At 34.8% G+C, this 13534-nt stretch overlaps 1 protein-coding gene across 1 annotated transcript in view; it reads left to right on the top strand.

Annotated features, from left to right (window-relative positions):
* Positions 1-13534, top strand: part of DIAPH3 (diaphanous related formin 3) — a 238784-nt gene that overhangs the window by 28796 nt on the left and 196454 nt on the right. Inside the window, 5 exon segments of the mRNA XM_040540797.1 lie at positions 2209-2339; positions 6637-6711; positions 6797-6866; positions 7243-7379; positions 7839-7944. Coding sequence (XP_040396731.1) covers positions 2209-2339; positions 6637-6711; positions 6797-6866; positions 7243-7379; positions 7839-7944 — 519 coding nt within the window.

A 13534-nucleotide genomic window follows, 5' to 3' on the forward strand; every position in this document is an offset into this window, starting at 1 on the left:
TGATGAAGAGACCTCTAGAGTTTGTCTTGTCCAACCCCTTGTATAGTTCATTTTTTACTGTTTCTAAGAGTGGAGACTGTACAGTTTGCCAGGGCAACCTATTCAGTGCTAGACCACCCTCACACTATATTAAAAAAAAAAAAAAAAAGTGGTCTTTATGTCTTTACAATTTTCTGTATTCCAGTTTCTGCCTTCTGTCCTTTCACTGGGCATCCTTGGCAAGTTTCCTGCTTTACTCTCTCCAGTCAAATACTTCATAATATTCACACGCATTCATAATATTACCCGTAGCCTTCTCTTTTTGGGGCTAAACAATTCTAGCTCTCTCATCCTCTTCTCATACTTAAGAGGATCCTGTCCCTTTACTATCTTCATGACCCTTTGCTGCAGTCACTCCAGTGTGTCCCAGTCTGTCTTGTACTGAGAGCCCCAGAACTGGACGCAGCGTTCCAGATGTGTCTCACCAGTTCTGACCAGGGGGGAAGGATGACCTCCCTAGACCAGCTAGTGATGCTCTTCCCCTGTGGTCAGCTAGTTATCCACCAGGACCTCCTGGGCACTGTTATTCCCCAGGTACATTTCGTTATGTGGAACTCCATGAGATCCCTCTCTGCCTATTTCTCCTGCCTGTTGAGAGCCTTCTGAATGTCAGCACAACAGTACATCTGTCTGGTCTGTAAACTAGTCTTCCCAATTTTTGATTTCACCTCTTCCAGAAACTTTTTTGTGATGTTTTGCTTCCAGGAGCAGGAAATGATAGCTTTCAGCGCTTCTTGAGGATCTACCAAAATAAGAAAATATCTTCTATATGAGGCTCTGTATGACATAATGAGACCGTCTCACTTTTTATGGTGGATAATTTCAAGTTATTATTGCACTGCAATAATTCTCTTCATTTTCTGATTTAGGCCAAGTCAGGTTTATTATATAATCAAGTATTATCAAGTAACTCTCTTTAATGCCATATCACAGAACAGTGTGTATTTCACACAGAAATGTTCCTCTGCTCCCAGAAAAGGGAGTCCTTCCAGCAGATCAAACTGGTATAGGTTGTGTACCATTTTTTATTTGTTGCTGTTGATGTTTTTTTTTTTGAATTTAGTTATTTTTTCTAAGAAATATATCTATCATTATGTCATAGGTAGGAATTATGTGGAGTAAACTTATTTTCCAGTGTCTACAAATTTTGTCTTTGCTGCTAATTTAGAAAAAAAAGTTGGGAGGAGGGGAGGGAATGCTCTTAAGAATAGGGTCAATGCCTCTTAGATTTGCAGTTTTAATTGCAAATTGTAGGGCTTCATTGGTTCAGTATAACTGTTGTTTTCTTTGAAACGTTGGATATTCTATATCCTCCAGACAAGTCATTAATATCATGAACTTACTTTAAGCAACATTTGACACCACAGATGCAATGGTGAATCAGTCAGTCTTTCAACCTGTATTGCTTAGAATAGGAAATATTTGGCTTTCACAAAGCTAAACTGCTTATGTAGTGCTGCAGTAACTTGCCATTGCATTTTGTTTTTTATCTGCTAGCTCTCCATGTTCCCATTTGCCTCCCCCACCCACCAAAAAAGACCAAAACCCCAAAAGCAAGGCAAAATCCAAACCCAAATGCAGAGTAAATTCTCTTCTTGAAGTCATTATGTTATGGCATCAAGTCATATTTGTATTGCACTGCATTTGTACAGATGGCAAATGCAACTAGTGAAGAGCTGGGATTTATGTTTAGAACTTCAGTGTTTATTAAAAAGTCCTTTTTTTTTTTTTTTCCTCAAGTTACCACAGTAATATCCTGAAGACTCTTCTGGTGCTCAAGTTCTTCCATCTGTATTCTTATATGGATGCAGTGACCTCTCTGGACACTTGCCCTGTGATCAACTCAGAATCTTTTTTTCTTCTGTTGAGAATTGAAAATTGTTTGCAATGCATAAACAGAATCCATGCATTACAAAAACTGTATTTCACCAAGTATGCATGATGCATACATTTGTTGTCTGCTGCTTTTGACTACTGGTCATAAACTTGATCATAAATTGGCAAAAACGTAGTCAGCATTCAGCATACATAGTAGATGGACAACAAATACTTACTGATTTAGGGCTAAAATATTTTTCCTATTATTTTAAGGAGTGAAACCAAAGGTTAGCTGTTAGTAATCTATTCAAGTGTACCAAATAAAAAATGAATGCATTTTTTGTGTTTCAGGGAAGTCTCAAGAACCGTCGGAAGATTTCACCCCAAGAGTTTATGCAGGAATTAAAATCTGGGTCAACAGATGAAAGACTAGTCACTTGCTTAGAATCACTTCGTGTGTCCTTGACTAGTAATCCTGTCAGGTAATACAGAATTTGAACATCATTAACAAATTTTGCAAAGGTTGATCACATTTTTATTTCTTCATGGATTAAAATTAATGGCTCTGTAGATGTGCATGTTTCAAGGTTTTCCAGTTAATGAATGTGTATGTATTAATGAATGATTATACCTTTTTTCTTTTTCTGCATTGATTATATATCTTCTGCAGGTCTGTTTTTAAGTAGACGTCACTGATCTGTACAAAGTAATTCTAAGAGAATGTGAAACAAGTACAGATCAGAGCAGATCAGTTTTCTTGTGCTAAATAGTAAAAAGTTTTCTTCATTTTTCTTTTTGGAATGTTCTCAATTCTTTAATCTTGTAATTTACTTTGTCAGGGTGATCAATAATGAGAGATAGGCACCTTTGTGTAAGTTTTTTAGCCAAAAAACATAGGTTCATGCATATATATATACACACACATTTTTTATATATATATACATATACACATAATATATGTATAATATACACACACATTTATACTATTTTATTCTATTCTATTATACTCTATAATTTACACAATTTTACTCTAATTTATAGCTTTTTGCTTTAGATCATCTATTTAAGCCACTGTTTGAACGCATGATTTTGTGAAGTGTTTTTGTTTTAGTGTAAAATAATACAAATGAACTGCTGGGGATGCTTATGATGGTATGTGATTAAGAGGATTAGACAATTTTCGTCCTTCTGCAGCTCGCTTGGCAGAGTTGTTGATGTGTTGTCCTCCATATGGGCACTTGCTTCTTTCCTTCTATTCATTAGGTTTTGGATTGGGTTGTCTTGTTCAGAATATATAATGGTCCACATGGAAGAAATATGCTTTGAATCAACCTGAGTTCTTCTGAGAGACGGTCTTACAGTAGATTCTGCACTTCTTCCATGAACGTGAAACTACTTTTTGATATAGTGTTTCATTCCCTTCTTAATTTCAAAACAAACAACAGCTTAGGGCACCTCTTACTTACAGTTGTGTTGATTTAACAAAGAAAACCTTGGTTGTTAACTGCAGAAGTAATGTGTCTGGAATAGAAACGCAAATTATAAGAAGTATGTGCTCTTAAGTTTAGAGCAGTCTTTCCTCTCTGTTCTTGATACAACTGGATCACTTCATTTTTTTGAGTGTCATCCCCTTTGCTGCACTTTTCCCACACACCAAGAGAAAAGTTAATCCTCCTATATGAAAGAACATATGATGCTTGTGTTGGAGTAGAACTCATTAGGAATTTAATGATATAAAGGATATATGGCCTAAGAATAGGTCTGAATTGGAAGGAGAGTGACAGTGGCTTGTAAAAACAGCAGTAGGCATCAGTGTTGCAAAAAAATGTATACTGCTTGTCCATGAACACGTTTTAGTCTACAAATCAAATAAAGGATCCCAACCACAAGAACATAGGGGTTCTGAAACAGTCTTCCGATATATAGACTGGTGGCAAAAAAGACTGTTAAGATAGACCTCACTAAACTTAAACAGAGCATTTTAAATAGTCTTAAGAAAAACAAACAAAAAAAACAACAAACAAAAACCAACCAACCAACCAACCAAACAAAAACAAAAAGCTGTTCATTAGGACTTTCTTAAAAAACAGCAGAAATGTAATGGCAGTGCACTGTTCTCCATAATAAACACTTGCAGGCTCAACGTTTTTAAAGGACATGCACATGCTTTCTAATGAGTAACATTAGAACATAATGAGTAACCCCATGAACGTTGATGTTTATTGGGTACAGATATTCACATTTACACAGCTGTAATTCACATTACACAGCTGTAATCTTTTTGACAATATATACTTTAAAAAAAAATCTTCTTCCAAATATTTTATTTTAATCAATTTAACTCTTCTTGACATTCCAGTTGATAATTAAGATCAGGTTCCACAACATTGTTTTCAATTAATTGTTTTTGGAAAGCATATTTTTAGCTCACAGAGAAAATCAGAATCAAATGGTATTGTTAAATAGTTTGATCCTGGTACTTTGAAAAAAAAATATTGAAATCTATGGCTTAGTGCAAAAAATAGTGTTTGTTTCCCATCACTAAAAAAAGAAAGCCTCAAGAGCGAAATGTATCCACTGATCTTGATCACTGTTCTTCAGGTAAATAAATAGGATGTTATTACCTCATAGGTCCCAACACAGTTGGTAAAAAGTAATTCGGAGATCTAGCTGTACTACAGCTAAATAGTATTACAAATAACATATTAGTACAGATAACTAGTTATCTACAATTGTTGCTTTTCCTTTTGAACAACAGTTGCAACAAATTTGGATATTTTCATTAAGAGAACTTTTCTTAAATAATTTGAGAATGGGGCACTGATAGCTTGGTATTTTGTTAGACTAACGAAAAGCTGTGTTGGCTGTGGATGGTGCAAGTAATCTTTGTTCTGCTGTTGTGGAAGCAGAGGAAAGGACAATAATAATGCAGCAGTATTTTATGCACTAAATCATTCTCAGTGTTCTCAACCGCTGGACATATGACAAAATGGCTGTTCACAATTCTAATGCAAAATGTGCTCAGAAACAGCTAGGAGGATCATTTTTAGATCAGATATGGCCAGTTATACTCAAAATACTTGATGGTTGTTTGCCATCAAGTGTGTTTAGAACAAAACACCAATCTGGGAAGGAAAAAAACTATTTTCATATATATTTAGGTGTATACGAAGAACATATAAAAGCATCTCATCTGGTTCTATCTATAATTTTAAGTGCATTGCAGTTCTGTGTCTAGCAGATGCAAAGAACATTTTAATCCCTTCCTGTGATGGGATTGGAAGTATTTGGTATTTCAAAAGAGCTGCTGCATCTACCTTGTGCTATTTCCAACAGAATGGCTTGTTATTTGTTATTGCTAAGATCCCAGTATTATAGAAGTATTTCATTATTCCAGTTATTATTAAAAAGTGAAACTATAATAATTAATTACTGTAATAATACTTAAATTTTAGCCAATAATCAATAATTTTTACGGTGTGTGTGTAAATAGACAAAACAAATAAAACAATGGAGAGGCTATACTGCAAGTAAAGTGAACATGATAATTTTTTGACTAATTCTGATCAACCTCTTTATGATGTTGAACTTCTGACATTACACATGGATTGCTCCCTTTTTACTTTTTTTTTTAAGTACATGACAAGGGATTTCCTTAGCTTAAACTGTTTAAAAGTAATAATGTAAAGAATTCAGAGAGACTATTGTTACAACGCCCCCAACAGAATATGTGTTTTGATGATGGGGATGGTGAAAAGTATTGCATCTGTGTCTTGCTAGCTATATATGTTCTAGATAGAGATGTTTTTCTAACCAGTTAATAGTTAAAAGTAGTATGGTAGTTTAAAAGTGGAAACGGAAAGAGTATGCAAGAGAGATCCATTATGAAATAACTTCGTCTTGTTGGCCAAAGACAGTAATAAGAGATCCAAGGACTTGCCTTATGGCAGTAGTATGGAAAGTTGACAATGTGTCAGGAAGTATTTCCTGCCAATTATGGAAAGAGATGAGTCTTCACGTATCACCTTCCCTTAAATGACAATGAAGTGCAAAGAGCAGAATATGCCTACTGCTATGACTGTAAATAATAGTGTTGTCCATGAAACGTAGGGTTAGGTAATTGATCAAACGTTATTGCTTCAGCAAGATCAACAGTTACTGTCAAAGGGATGGTTGCAGTACTGCTGTCAGCCACTGAGGAGAAGGACTTTGTAGAGAAGTACTTCTCTACAGAGAAGAGAGGTTTTGACCAATAGTAAATGGGAATGTGAAGCAGTTGTCAGGTGTAGAAACAACTTGCCCAGGTTTAACCCCACCAAAGATAGCTTTGACAAGAGCAAATTACCTGTTGTAGTGTTCTCTTGGAAGTATTCATATAGATTAATATCTCAGGCAGCCATTTCTGCAATTCCTTTAGGTATTTACCTCCTTCTCTGCCTTTTCTGGTTATATTCTAACTTTTCTGGGAGGTGCTAGAACATTGAGTCATAGAAATTGTTGTTTTTCTTCTTTTGCAAGATCTTCAATAATTACAATTCTCTACCAAAGACAGTATAACTGTTCGTTTTAAAATAAAATTAAAAAAATTAATGGATATTGTCATTTTTTTTTAATGTAATTGGGTCAATGGGTGAATGCAATGTATCTTGATCCTCAGTTCAGTAAAGAGTTGATCTTAAAATGATCCAGTTATACTGCTTTTATTTATTCTGAAAATTTTCATTTATTGTAATTAGTCTTTGAAGTATCAATCATTTTAATGTCTGTCTTTCCCTGTAGCTGGGTTGAAAACTTTGGCCGAGAAGGTCTGGGGCTGCTGTTGGACGTTTTGGAAAGACTGGTTGAGACAAAACAGTAAGGATGTCTTTCTATAAAATTATCAGCTTTTCTTAATACATAATCAGCATTTAATTACAATTTTTTTTTTAAATTTATTCAGCCAGGACAAAGTTGTGAAGAGGAGTCAGCATAAGGTTATACAATGTTTGAGAGCCTTCATGAACAATAAGGTATGGGATTTTCATTAATCTGGAAATTTGAATTACTGCTGTTCAATCAGATGATGTAAATGATCAATATAGGTAAGCCTGTGCAGTTTGGAGAAGCAACTTATTTGTCAGCTGTGTCTTGAAGATCATTCTGCTACTTCTCCTCTACAGAAATATACTCTGATAATAGTGTAAACTTATGATGCTGATGTTTGTTCTTATTACAGAATGACTGACTTGTTTTGCACCTTTTCCTCATTTATTTTTTTAATTATTTGAAGGGTTTAAATGTCATTTGAAATACTTACTTGAGGGAGCTGTTACATTTTGCTTGGTATTCAGTATTGTCACTTGGTTTCCCTCCAGCTCTTCTTACAACCATTTTTCTGTTGTTTAGTATGGATTGGAAAGAATTCTGGGAGAAGAGAGGAGCCTTTTGTTGCTGATCAAAGCAATTGATCCCAAGCAAACTAGTATGATGACTGATATAGTTAAACTCCTTTCTGCAATGTGCATTGTTGGAGAAGAAAGCATGTAAGTACTGTGTTTAGCCAGAAATAGTTAAGTGATTTTAGGATATCCAAAATTATAATTGCACCTAAATGAAATGCTGAATTTTTCAACTTATGTTTGAAAGTAATATCTGTACTATGCTGTCATTGTTGAAAATACCTTTATCTGTAATTTTTGTTATGGTCATATCAATAAGACTTTTTGTCATGTGAATGAACTGGTTCGATGGAAAGTAGTTATGTAGCCATTTTTTTTCTGGAAGATTTTTAGCATTGCTTTTCAGGTATCTTAACCAATGTAATCCAGTAAGTCATTTTTCACTTACAAATGTCTCCAAAGGAAACAAATAATGCTTAAAACTCCTACATTTGTACTTGAGATACTGAAACAGGTGAATTTTTTGGCAGCACGACTCTTCAGATAACAAATGAACAAGGTTATATAACCTCTTCTAAGTAAAATGCTTTTATTTTCTTATAGCCTTGAAAAAATTTTGGAAGCTATAACAGCAGCAGCAGAGGAAAAGAATGTTGATAGATTCTCTCCTATTGTGGAAGGACTTCAGGATAACTCAGTTCAGCTGCAAGTAAGAAATCTTTTTGCACAAATAGTCTTTGCAACAAGCAAAAATAAACTTACATATTTTCCTATTTTGGGGTGGGGGAGGAAGTAGGAGGGATCGTTTCAAATGAGGGTCAAATTTTGTAATGTTTTTAAAAATATAATCTTTTAAAATGCATCATGGGAAGATTCAATTTTGACAAGTGTTGGGGTGTTGCAGGTTAATTTGACTTACGTTTACACAAATCTTTAGGAAGTAAACTTATACTGCCTTTTAAAATAAAGCATGAATCATGCATTCAAGTGCAGAAATAATATCTCACTTCTGTCAATATCAGCTAAAACTTAGATAAATATTAATAATAAAAAAGCAAGAAGAGGAGGAAAAAGCAAAAAAGGAGGAAGAGGAGAGGGAGCTTAAAGCCCCAGTTTTAGTAGGGCTGCAGAAGGAAATTATAGACTGTAAAACAAGTTTCCTTCCAATATTTCAAGGCTCTTGTGTCTGCATTTACCAGACTGAACACTGGGTTCATGTAGTATTGGGTCTCTACCTTTGGTATTTTTGAAAGTGTCTTTGCAGTTCTTCAATATTAATTTTACATATATGATCTTATATATTTCTCTTTTCCTCTGGAATCACTGTTTCATCTAAACTTCAAGGTGAATGATGTTCAGTTACTAAGTTCCTGTTGAGTATGATTTTTGCTCCATGTTTTAGCATCCTGCAGACAGTAGGCAGTAGGTACTTGGGCCAGGAGTGCAAGTGCAAGCTTGGGCACGTCAGTTTCAGGACAACGTAACATTTGTCTCCATGCACCTGTTCTTTTTTTTTTTTACTTTGGTTTTTCCTTCTTGACTTGCTTGTGTACTTTGATATTGTGTTGAGATATAAGTAAAAAAAAAAAAACAAAAAACCTCGTATTTGATCAACCTGAAGAAATGAAAAATTTGATCATTTTCTATTACTCTCATTGGTATTGTGTTAGTATAATAAACATGGAAGAAATTCATATATAATAGTATACACTAAGAAAATTTTAATCAGAAATATAATCAGTAAAAGAATTAAAAAAAAAAAACAAAACCAACAACACATCAACAACACAGAAATTAGTTTTAATGTTGAATACTGGTAGTTCAGTTTCTCTTTTTATTAATTGAGCATCTTTCTTTCTTTGACATGAATGTTAATATCAGTAAAACTTTTAAAATACTTTGATCTAGTGGGGAGAAATGCTTTAGATCATGGAAAATGATATTTTCCTGTTGTAGGGGATTATATCCAACTTCAGAAAATATAAGAGCCTGTATTTTCTACAGAGCATGTAATGGTTTTGAGAACTTCCAGAAGGTGAATCACACCACTTACATGAGATGCCTAAAGTTTAATAGTGTATAGTATTTCTCTGACCATTCTTTGAGCTTTGTAGGGATTCAGTCATGAAATAACAGCATTTTGTTTTGAGTGCTAAGTTTCCAAATGTGATTCTTGCTTTGCGGAGTTCCATATATTCACGTGTGTAGATTTAATAAGGAAGAAAAGAGCTATGACTCACTTTCCTATATCGTTCAAAAAGGGCATGAAAACTACCTTACAAGCAGCGCCTTAATTTACCTGCTGCTTCAAATAAAGTAAGTTAATCCTATGTACTTCACATTTTACCCTAGTCCCCACTTCTACATTTTAAAAAATTAAATAAATGTATAAAGGCCTCTGTAAACCTATAAACATGTCTTGCAGGATAAACTAAAGATGAGCTGATACTTGCTATTTAAGATGAGTTGATAGTTGCTATTTTAGATTAACATTTTTGACTAGGTTTCAGAAATTACAGTCTCTTGTTAGCAGTTGTTGGTAAGCAACCCCTTTGAGAAGCAGTAATAGCTGTTATCTCTAAGTAGTTAGATCTTTTTTATAAATATTAGTGCATTCATATTTATTTAGGATCATAGAATATCCCGAGTTGGAAGGGACCCACAAGGATTGTTGAGTCCTACTCCTGGGTCTCCAAGGGACTTTTTCCTGTGATGCTTACCATTGGTATGATACTGCTGATGAGATAACTGAATTGGTGCAGAAAACTTCAACTGATTTGTTAATTGTGTAGTAACACTTATTTTTCTAGGACTGCCCTTCAGATGTTAAACAAGTACTTTTCTACTAGTTATAGCTTCTTATGCTTGTGCTGTACCTCCATTTGCTGTGAGAAACTGAGAATTTACTCTAAATGTTACAATTGCAATACTTTAGTTAAATACGTTAATTTGGATTTATTGGAGTGTTACTCTAAGGTTCCTGAAAATAGGTAAGATTTCGCTGTTTCATTTACTGTATCTTTTGTGGACATGGAAATTTCTGATGAAAGTTCACATTTTATTTAAGTCTGCATTTGAACACTTCAATTCTAAAAAGGTTTTTTCTTTTTCTGACTTTACAAATGGTGGCTAGATTTGTTGTTGTTGTTTAAGACCAGAAAAATCAAGGCTCCTCGTGTGAACAAGTTGTAAACTTTTTTAACAATGACATTGACCTGGTGGTTCATTTGACAGCGTTTTAATGAGACAGAAGTTTGCAGTTGTCAGTTACTTGGCATACTTGCCTTGATTATCTACATGATATATGTAGTCTGCTTTGTGGCAGTTCAGTTTGACACTAACAACTGATCTTTTCAATTTTGAATTGACTAACATTTCTGTTACTTGAAGGCTGAATATATAAGAAGCCTTAGTATGATAATTTTTGCATTTTAGTGAAAGCTCTCTCTTTTTTATTTGCTGAAAGCAAAGGCTGTTCTAATTCTGAACTTTTTTGAAGATCATCCAAAATTATGGAAAGAGTACTTAAATATTCTTGGTTCAAGGCAAGATTGGTGATCCTAGTTTGAGAATATTGCTATAGCCAAGAATAATACTGAGTTTATGGTTTTGTTAAAGTAAAGGTAGTTTAATATCTTATACCTGTGCTCAAGAAAATGCATCCTGGTACCTTATGTACTTGTGGCAGCAACTGAAGAAGTCTAAATACTTTAGTTGTTGAAGTCATGGATGCAGGAAATACTGTTCTTCTGTCACAACCCATTTTGATGTATTTAAGACCACAACAGCAACAAAAAAGATGCGAGTTGCCCAGTTCTTCCTCAATCTTCCTGTAGAATCAAATGAATGCTTCCACTCTCTAATCATCATCTACCATCACTGTTCCTTGGGCAGGCAGTTTAACTAATGGAAGAAAACCGTTCTTCTGTTCAGTTCTAGTGGCAGATGTGATCTTATTATTTCTCAGTTAGAACAGAGAAGAGGTACAAAGTGCAAGAGGTACGACAAAGTTGCTATTCTTCCTTTTCCAATTAAGTTCCTGAAAAATGAGTGTTGCTTATTCCTGTGGAAACCTGCAGATGCTTTATGCCTATCCTAAAAGAAGCATTTTCACGTCAAAGTTCTCATCAGTAACATTACTCTCACTGTTTATAGGTTGTCAGATAATAACGTTTCATCTTTCTTTTTCATCTAATATAAGAATGGGGGATCATATGGTCTGTGGTATTTTAGTTAGCACTTGCTGATTCTTGGCCATTCAGTGCTAATGAGATACTTTCCATAACTGATTATCTAATACGAGCAAAGCTTACCTTGTCTAAATGCAAAGACTGATAATACATGTTTAAGATTCATGTAAATGTGCAAAGGTACAACTGTACAGACAATACATCTCAAAGTCATTGTTAAAAACATTTTCTCATTAGCAAGGGGAAATAATTGATGAACATCAGCAGGGTCTATACCAAAACCAAATCTGTATCTGGTTTAATATTGGCAAATAAAATCTAACTAAATCTGCATTATCACTAGTCTTTTCTACAACTTGCAGTAAGAGTGAGAAAAATGAAGTAGGAAGTCTTGCTGCAGTTTTCTTATTCTCAAGATGTGACATAAGATGATACTTAGCCACCTATTTAGAAATGATAATCTTGTCTATGTGAGGAAAAGCTTCTCTGAGCTACTGAGATACGGCTAGCATTTTCCACTAGAAAATCACCAGGTATATTCTGCCTTGTGTTCAGCTGGGAAGAATAGAAGTTTGATTTACTGACTGTGTAATCCTCAGAAAATGCATTCTGTAACTTGATAGACACCACTGTTTAGAATCAGAGGAAAATCGGGATTAAAATTTCAAGTTGTAACTTCTCACTTAGCAGAATATATCTCATCTCATTGGTCTACTTTCTCATACAGAAAAACATTCAAAATTTTGCCCTTCTAGGTGAACTCTTATCATCATCCATGCAAAGTTCTTCCCTACCAAAAATATTGTCTGTCTACCTATCTTCCTATCAGTGTGTGTCCACCTTGGAGATAAACATACAAAGCCAAGTATTGTACCTGCCCACCATGTGGCAACAGGGAGTTTAAAGCATTCCAGATGGAATATACTTTCAGACCTGAAAGTCCCTTGAAAATTAACGTGGTAGACTATATTCAGCTGCAGTTCTTAAGGGATGAAGTAGGGAAGGAAGTATCTAACCACACGGACAGGTGAACTGAAAGGTTTGCTCTAAGCTTTTCCCTGAATAAAGTGCCTCCATATGCCTTAACTGCATGCCTGTTGTAAAAAACAAGATACTCTCAGGATGAAAATACTGTTTGGTTTAGAGCTGCCCCTCAGGAAATAGCATAGAAATTACAATCCTTGGCAACACAGCAAAATTTTAGAAAGTGCACCAGAGAGCTGTATATTACTGTATGTCTTTCAGTGTTAGAGCCAAAAATAATTTGACTTTTTCAGGCATCTTCTCAAGGACAGACTGACAAAATACCTCCATCTGCAGAATCTACAACTTCTGATGAATTGGTTTTAGGTATAGACCATTTGCCCAGAATATTTTGGTCACAATGACTTCTGAGGAAGCTAATTGACCTGTCTTCACTAAACATCATGCTACCTCAGCAGGAATACCTCTTCATTATTGAAGATGAGTTGCCTTTTTGATATGGACATGGCCTTGCCTCTTTTTGCCCATGGCTGAAAATTCAAAAGACTGTCAGTTTCATTCAAGGTAATAGAGTGTAAAAGAATACTGTTGAATTGTCAGTTTGGGCCCACTCCTCTGGAGTGCAAATAATGACTGATTCTTCTGTGTACCAATAGTTGACACTTATAGAGCTGTCAACTGGAGCATCACAGAATTTTCAATAAGTGTTTTGTACTTTGAGAGTTGTCAAAGAATGATGTTGCATTTGGGATAACTGGACTTCAATTTTTGCTTAATTAGGAACATTGAAGACAAGTAATTATGAGTGGGTACTGCTTAGAATTGTATATGTAGAGACAAATGCTTGAAGAAAAGAATTACTTGTCTGTAGCTTCCTTTCTCCCTGAATAAGTTCTTTCAACTATTTGGACCCTGTTTTCTCTTTGGTCTGACCCTTTATTTGCAGCATTAGAAGTTGGACGGGGAACCTGAAAGGCCCCGTTTACACACTTCTCCAATAGACTCTGTGAATAGGCAGTGAATGTATTAGGAAACGGGAGCAAACTTATTGTTTGACTATTGTTAGATTTGAAGTCAGTGGTGCTCCCTATAATTTAACAGTTATAGATACCAGTTTGTATGTGA

Source organism: Cygnus olor, chromosome 1 (assembly GCF_009769625.2).
Source record: "Cygnus olor isolate bCygOlo1 chromosome 1, bCygOlo1.pri.v2, whole genome shotgun sequence".
Taxonomy (NCBI): domain Eukaryota; kingdom Metazoa; phylum Chordata; class Aves; order Anseriformes; family Anatidae; genus Cygnus; species Cygnus olor.